The sequence below is a fragment of the Sceloporus occidentalis genome, unplaced genomic scaffold (genome assembly GCF_023333645.1).
Source record: "Sceloporus occidentalis isolate IW3139 unplaced genomic scaffold, rSceOcc1.0.p SCAF_112, whole genome shotgun sequence".
Lineage (NCBI taxonomy): Eukaryota > Metazoa > Chordata > Lepidosauria > Squamata > Phrynosomatidae > Sceloporus > Sceloporus occidentalis.
In genome coordinates this window covers 1446575-1455437 of record NW_028317092.1, presented here as the reverse complement: position 1 = coordinate 1455437, position 8863 = coordinate 1446575, and the positions used below count along the sequence as shown (strand labels likewise).

General features: G+C 38.2%; 1 protein-coding gene across 1 annotated transcript in view; it reads left to right on the top strand.

The window, feature by feature from the left end:
• The first annotated feature begins 2801 nt into the window (after positions 1-2801).
• The window catches only part of LOC149282568 (gamma-aminobutyric acid receptor subunit alpha-1-like), a 33825-nt gene continuing 27763 nt past the window's right edge, over positions 2802-8863 (top strand). Inside the window, exons 1-2 of the mRNA XM_089498062.1 lie at positions 2802-2911; positions 3571-3680. Of these exons, the coding sequence (XP_089354188.1) occupies positions 2802-2911; positions 3571-3680 (220 nt within the window). The remainder of the gene's footprint in view (positions 2912-3570; positions 3681-8863) is intronic.

Genomic DNA, 8863 nt, shown 5'->3' with positions numbered 1-8863 from the left:
ATATATATATATATATATATATATATATATATATATATTCACATATGCACACAAACACAGTGATAAACAGACAAACACAGTGACATACACACAATCAAACACACGTACCTGGTGCTGGCTGCAGCTTACACTGAGCTTGGTGTGAAGGAGGGACTCAGCCTATCAAGAGAGGCTTCTGAACTCTCAGGCAATCAGGAGAGTTGAGAAGTCTCTCCTGATTGGCTGTGACCTCCTTCACTCAGACCTCTCATTCCGGGACCCATTCCGGGCAATCCAGGACATGTGGTCACCCTAGCCCCAGCACATTTCATAACATTACAGTAGTTGAAAGTGAATATTGCACTCCCACCATAAATGTAAAAAGGTACCAGGGCCGCTTTCATAGCGCCAACATAGGTCAGGTACGTGCGGTAAAAATCTATGCAAATCATGAGGGGTTCGATACCACCTGATAAGCAATTTAAATGACGCCTCCTGGATCTTACTAGCAATGGCACCCTTATGCACAGCTGGGATAATCTTGTCCCAGTCCTCATCAGAATTTATATGAGGAAAGTCCCTTTCCCATAACGCCAAGAAAGAAAGTTTGGGAGTAGTACAGAAGGAGAGAAGGATAGCATATAATTTGAACATGAGGTGCACTGGTTCTTCTTTAGAGGAATATAATAATTCAAATTCTGTTATGGGCCTACGTATGTATGTTGCGGCAAACATGAGATGAAATGAGTCAACTGCGCACAGAAGAACAGGTCTTGGACTCCAGGGGTATTTGTGCTAAGTAATTTCCTCAAAGGCCTCACAGAATCCGGAGTAGACACATGGTGCATACGTGTTTAATCTCTGAAAATTGACAACATACTGGTACAGAAGAAGAAGGACCTGCTCTATTACATTAGATAAATCTATTACATTTATCTGGCTCTCATATAGATATTTGTGCAGGCCATATGTGTCATAATTTTTAAATAACTTGTTGAACTTCTTTTAGTGGGTTGTTGCATATTGCATTACTGGCTCTTTCATTTCCAATCTCTTTTTCAAAGAATACTTGGTGTCTGTGCTTGCCCTATACCCGTTTCCCCAAAAAAATTCTACCTCTTTATATATATTTGATCTGAGCCACTCATTTATAATAATTTATTGGTTGTTCAGTTATTGGACAAACTTCTTTTTACATTTCTCATTAATTGATATGTTATCTTGCAATTATAACATCAAAAGTGTCAATTTTTAACAAAGGAACATGATATATCTGCACCTCAGCAGGGGTAATATGTCTTACAATAAGTATTTGCATTCAAACCAGCCTCCTCCAGTTTAGTATATTTGTAACGCTTACAACAAAATTTGACATACCCCATAATCCAGGTAGTTATAGCTCTTAGAATTTTTAATCTGGTTTAGAACTTTTTGTACCATCTATGGGTGCGCTTCTTTCTGGTTCTAAAACATATCCAGCTGGCTGCCATATTTGTCGGACTCGTAACTTCTTTGACTCGTAAGTTATTTGACTCGTAACTTCTAAACAAATTCAACTAAGGATTTTGGATGGCTGCTCCCCTTTTCTACTTAGAATTTGTAACTAATGTAAGTAATGTCAGATTTGTATCTCTTAGTTCGGCCTTAACTTGGGATCCCATGTTATGTTAATACAGCTGGATACTGTTGGATTTTTAGCATTTAAATCTTGTAACAGTGCTAGATTAAGACACACATACACACACATGTAATAAACATGTGCATTTTACATACATGTATATCTTCACAAACTCTTTCTACGGGACCGTTTTAAAACTATTTTAAAACTGTATTAAATTACCTGTGCTCCTATTAGGTACCGATATTTTTGTTTAAAATACAATTGATTACTGATGAGAACCAGCCTTGGATGTAACAGATTTGTTAAAGTAGCTCCCTGTTTGGTATAACTTTATTGCCGTTTTCTGTATATATTTAAGTGTTGAAGTCTATCATCATCAAATTAAAAAGCTATGTTGTGTAAAACTATTGTCTTTATGTCTAAAACAAATCCAACTATTCTTTCTGAGATCTGGGCAGATCTATTTGTTGGCACTGTTTTTGTTGTGTCAGCAGTTTCTCTTCTGTTTCCTTGATGTTGCACTCTTAACTGAAACTTAATGATTGTAGAACAGCCTAGTGACATTTTACATCTACTACCTATTCATTCAATTTACTGCCAAAGTCTGATGTCCTGAACTTCAATAATCTTTAACTTCTGTCTGATCTTTTGTCAGGAGGCCACTTTTTATAGGTGACACTACCATATAAGATGACTAACCACTTAATTACTGGGGCTATTGTATACCTATAGGTCAAGAGCAATTTTAGTTTTTTATTACATTATTCTTCAACCTTAATTTCCCACTTTCTTATTTATGTACCGACAAACCGTAATTCAGTTTAGTATTCCAACAGAATAGATTCTATTGCTCAAAAGACACCAACAACCCCTGAGCAGAGTAATGCCCAACACACAATTTTTGTGCCCTTTAATAAATAGTAATTTTACTCTTTTCTGTGCCTTTTTTCAAACTGTCTTTATCATGAAGCAGTGCTGCATGGCCACATGCCCCCCTTGGATACTTTGTAAACCCCCAGAGATCTCCCTTATAACTAGCTAGTATGCCTGATGGTGTCTTGTTGACATCACTGGGGTCCTTTTTACTAATTACTGAAACAAGCTACACTTAATCTGTCAGGCAAGAGCCAGCAACTCTAGTTCAAGCTGACACAGGTGCAACCAGACATTAGCCATCTTGCAATGCCAATTTTAACTCATAATGTTCCAGATGTACCATGAAAATCCAGGCTCCGGCTACCTGGAGCCCTCCCTTTTTGGAATAAGGGTAGGTGGTCCTGCTGACACTAGTGGACGGTCCCACCTACATTGGTGGGTAGTCCTGCTGGTTTTGGCAGGAGATTTCTTAGATATGCTTATAGGACCATCTCTTTGTGGTATACATGGTAAGTAGCTGGTCATGAAGGACTCAGAGTTAAAGAGTTTTTTTAGGCTCTCTATTAACCACAGTGCTGTGGAAAATATTTTCTTAGCAATAATTGTTACTATTATTATTTTTGTTATTATTGTTAAGTGAATTCAAAAGCGATATAATATGCCAAAGGTTATCATTAACTAACCCTAGTAATAAAAAGTGGGAGTAAAACAGTAATTGTAGACTGCTTGTGAAGCAACAACATTATATAGATGTTCCATTTCAAAGTCATGTTATGTGGGCCTTATGCCTTGGCCACGTGGGATACATAATCCTCATCGCTAGAAATAAATATGCCTTATCCGTAATAGCAATCAGTTTCTTTCATTGTGATCCAGAGCATTTAGGCTTGAGTGATATGTTGATTAAAAAAGGGGGAAAAGAACGTTGCAGGAGCTGAAGGTCTTTTGTAGCAATTACTTCGGTATGGCAATCTGGCTGCATAGAAGAGATTTTGTGTCTCGGAATCAGCATAAGCAAGGATAAGTAGATTTTAGAATTACTGATGGCAGGATTGTGGTTGGCTTAATGCTTAATATTTTTTTCGTAATTTCAGTTGTGGACAAAGCTTGGAGGATGAGATTAGAGACAATACTACAGTTTTCACAAGGATTCTGGACCGTCTTCTAGATGGCTATGATAACCGCTTAAGACCAGGATTGGGAGGTTTGTAATAAATGGTTTTGTTATTTTTATGTATGATATTATTATTCATATAATTTTTATTAGTTTTATTATTAAATAGTGAGTGTACATGTTTATTAACTTTTTGGTTGGGACCATTTAAATATTTTGCTCATAAAACAAATTAAACAAGACAAGAATGATTAATTATTATTCTCCTCAAATTTGTAAAATAAAGTAGCTATATATTATTTTTCACGGATCTGTAAATGTATCAGAATTGTCATATTTTTCTTATCCTGAATTAATGAAGATGACTTACTTACCAGTGACTATACTTACCAGGATATTTGCACTGCCCATTGTTTAAATCATACTTAAACAGAAAGACATTCCTGTTGCTACCAATAACATCAGTAAAGTGCTAGGTGTACATCCAAAACACACCTAAGCAACATTTAATAGGTACCCTAAATAAATTATTGTTTTGGTTTAATCATTTGTGGCAGTCCTGGATCAGCTATGGCAAATGTTGGGTAGGTGTCTGAAAACGAACTAGCAACTAAAGTATGCAATTGGTGTCAATTAAAAAAGGAATGACAGACTTTCACACACACACATAGGGGCAGAGCAAAGGGGCCCCATAACCACTGCAACACCACTAAATGAAGCATACACAATCCCCCACAACAACTGTACTTGCAAACATCCATTGAACAGCTACCAAATAATGCACTTAAGATATGATATCGTATTTGGACACCCCAAGCAGCCCATAGTTTTGGCTATGTCAGCAAATCCTGGCACCTCCATGAGCAGACTGCTGGCAGCATTGTAAATAAGCTTTACAAGGCATGTAGTGCCCAGATGGATCCATTCCATTTGTGCACAGTTAAAGGATGAAGTGGGACCTCATCTTTCTCAGACCCAAGCCTTATGAGTCCAATTTTTTCATCCATTTTTATTCTCTTGGATGTTGGATATTTATTTTGACTAAATAGCTAAATGCCTCTGTGACCAAAAATCTGAAGAAATCACACCTTATAATATGTTTAAATATATATAGGGTATCTCTTATGGGAGAGCATGCATGGAAGCAGTTTAGCCTTTAATAGGATGGGAAGTGGACAGGGAGCAGGAGAGAAATAGTGGGGAGCAGGCATGGCCAAACTCCACTCCCCTGGCCAGAGAAAGAAGAAACTGACCCAGAGACCTGGGGAAGCAAAGTAAGTTCCCAGATATGTTCTTACCCAATCACCATACCTGGGAACTCTCTGATTGCCGTGTGAGCGCTGCTCCTCCGGTTCTCCGGGTCAAGACCCAAATCCTCTGGGTCACAGGAGCGGGGCCTTGACACGCCCCGCTCCCCACCCATTTTTCCTTGAAATAGGGGTGTTTCTGATGTCAGCAGGAACTCCCCCGACATCAGTGGGACCGCCCACCAACGTCAGAGTGCAGTCCTGGCCGCGTCCCGCAGCAGAAGGCTCCGGGTAGCGGGACCTGAGAAGTTCCCAGGTATGCCAATGACCCCTTTCCAGTCCTTCACTTTTACCCCCATCACTGATCAGTCCCTCACATAACACTACTACTACTTCAAAATGCTATATGACTGACAAAAACAAACCTGAAATGCATACTAAAAAGTAAACCCAGGCACATCCTGGGGTACTCTTACCTGTGGATGTTTGGGCTTTATTTTTTTATTTGAAATTGCAAACGACCTGGTTTATGAAGTAAGTGAGTATTGCCCCTCCAGGCTCAAGAAAAACAATCCTACGGCTAGGTTTCCACTTGGGTTTTTTTTGCTAAAAACGCCCATAATAACGCCAATTCAGCCACACGGCGTTTTTTTGGTGAAAAAACGCTGCGGCCAAATGTTAGCTGTTCTTCAATAGGAAATTGCACAATGCCATATGCACTTGGCGTTTTTCTGTTTGGCGTTTTTTCAGTCTTCTTTTGGCGTTTTTCTGCTTTTTTGGGCTCTGTGGCAGTTTTTCAAAATCGCAGCATGTTGACACTCTGGCGTTTTTTGCAAGGAAATCTTGGCGTTTTTGTCCAATAGAAGTCTATGGGGGAGAAAAAACGCCATGAAAAAGCCATGTGGGTTTTGCCTTGGCGTTTTTTCTGGCGTTTTTTTCCACAGTTACAATACAGAGGATGGACCCAGTATCTGTGTGTCCTACGAGAAATAGGCTGGAAACAAACAGTTTCACACAAAACAAAGTTCATATTGAATTTTACACCATTTGGAACAAACATGCCATTACAAACAAACATACCCAACTGGATCCTGCGTGCCAAAAGCAACAGCAAACAATTTGCACCATCATTTGGGGCCAATCTTCCTAGAGGAGCAGACATGCGGAATAAAGCATGCCTTACAAACCACAGAAAAGAGACAAAAGGGTCCGCCGGGGCGTGTTTAAGTAGAACTCTACCAAGGAAAAGACATCAGGAGGGGGCAGATACTTGCCATTTATCCTAATCCCTTTTAGCTGGGTGACAATTCTAACGTGTAAAGGCTGATAAAACTGCCTAAGGTCCAAAAAGCAATTTCCACAGAAAGGCTAAAACGCCGAAAAAACTCCAGAAAAAAAAACCCAAAAACGTTTTTCATCAAGAAAATAACGCAGGACAAAAACCCAAGTGGAAACCTAGCCTACTAAAGTAAAGTGGGGAAGTGGGGAAGCAAATAAAAGCAAAAGGGAAGAAAGCAGGAACCAAAAACGTAAACATGTGAAGAAGAGGCCAAAAAGGGAAAAGGGGTGAATCTAATTTGGTAAATGGAAATTCACATGGCTTGTGCAAACTCAATTAATGTTTAACTAATACTTGGTTGATGTACTGTAACATTAATTGGCTTTGCATTTCATCTTCTTTGTAAAAATCCTTCATTGTTGAACTGCTTTACCCATAAGATCATCTCTAAAGTCCAGCATTGTTATTCCTTGCAAGAAAGACATATCAAATCAATTGATCTGATTGTTCCAATCAAATTGAGATACCTAATTTATGTGATTTATCCTAGTAATACATTTTTGTAGTAATATAGGACATTATTTTTAATTAAAGGGAATAAAGTTTCACACATTCCAACATATTAAGTGTGGACTGTCTGACTATCTATGAAATCTCTCATGATTTATATAATGTGTGGTCATGCTAATTAGTGCACAGTTTTTCAAATATATTCTAAAAAAAAACAACTAAATATACTGTCTAGCAAATGAATGCTGTGCTTGATAGAAATGACCATCAGTCTTAAAAGAAACCCATAAGGTAACATATTTTAAGTGCTGAAAATTAATTATGTCCAAAGAGTGTTTTATGCAAGAAGATAGAACCTTCCTGATGTACTTGGACAAAACTGTTTTCTGTGCTATTCTTAAAAGACACAAACCCATACTGCAGGCTGTTATTTTAGGACAGACGGTTTTCCCAGACACATCACATTGTTTAGTTACTAAAGTATTATTGTGCATGCTTTACATATTTAATTTTATAACTGTGTAGAGGAAGTTTGATGCATTTTAGATTGCATTTATTATACCCTAGAAAGTATAGCCGTGAGCCAAGTATCCAATATCACTAAATTATAGATGAAATGCAAAAAAACATGCCAAAAATAAATTTAAGCGTAGATGGTAGCACTTATTGCATATACATAACTTTAAAAAATACATAATTCCAATATGTGTACTATCTTGTAACAGGATATTTCAGTCTGCAATTTTCTTGTAAAATACAGGTAGATTTTATGATTCTCAACCTTTAATGATACATTGTTTTCTATACTATCTTTATCTTTATAACATCTTTATCTTTACTTCTAACAACAGGCATTTCGTAAATACTAGATGCTCTGATAAATTATTTATTTTCCCAAAGTATTTTTTCTAGGTATTCTGTAAAATATATGTTTCTCACTAGTTTTAATTTATAGTGATATATGATTTGTGTATGGCCACAAAGCTAAAGTTGAATTGCATTTCTGCAATATTTCTTTAACTCATAAATTTAGAAATACTTAGAAGGATTTGGGTTTCAAATTTCAAAGTCCAATTTAAAAATGAATACTTTCACCGCTACTACATATTGTACTACATACCATATGTGTGTATGTGCCTGTTTTAATAATCTGCAAATGTTGCATTACCTCTTAGTGGTTGTATTGCATAACATGGCATTGCAAAATTCGATGCCTGCCTACAAGAAGAGCTAGTTATTTAAAGGTTTCTCAGTCAGACATGTGTGCTGTACATAGGAAAAGTCAGTGCGGCCCTTACACTTGTCTTGCTAAGATCAACACTTGACTCCATTGATGATCTTCTATTTTAATGTTGTATCAGTTGCTTATGAAATATTGTAGGCTGTCAATGTTAAAATGTGTATGCTCTTCCTTCAGCAGAAGCTCATTGCCTAGAGCACAGGTCTATTTGGGGGTTCCTCCACTGTGGCAGCTTGATTGCCAGTAGCTGAAGTAGCAGGACCAGCAACAGGCAGAGGATGACTGTGGTTATGGGAGCACGAGGCCTCTGTCTCACTGCTCCCGGGCGGTGCCAGTGATTGATGCTGAGTGGCGGAATATGACATCATATTGCATAGCTATAATGAGAAAGAGGAGAATCAAGGAAAGGAGGGTAATGTGTAAGAGTAGAAATAATGAGATAGGGGAGACGTTATGAGAAAGGGAAGAGAGAGTGTGTTTGCATTTTGAAAGTGTTTGTATGTGTGTTTGTATGCAATAATGTCTGTAGACATACAAGTGTGTGGATGCAAGGACACATGTAAACTGGTATGTTTATGTGCAGGGGTGGAGTATGTATGTGTTTGTGGGTAGGCGTGTGTTTTTGGGGAGGGTATAGTCTATGTGTGTAGTCCATCCATTACTGTTACTGTGTTGGGCCTAAATGGTATATAGTATAATGAATTAAGAGTACATTTGAGCCAGAGTGAGAGGCTCCCTGACTGAGAGGGGACCACTGTGGGTGGAATCTGGGTACTGGGTAAATCCTGTGGGTGCAATCTTGGCAAGTCCTGTGTCTGTATGTAAAATGGATGCTGGGTTAAATCCTGTTTATGCAATCTGGGGGCGGAACAAATCCTTTGGATGCAATCAGGGTGCTGGGGCAAGTCATATTTGTGCACTCTGTGTGTTGGGGCAAATCCTATTTGTGCAATCTGGGTTTCCTGCATTGGTGTTGCGTTGGAGTTTGTTTATGATT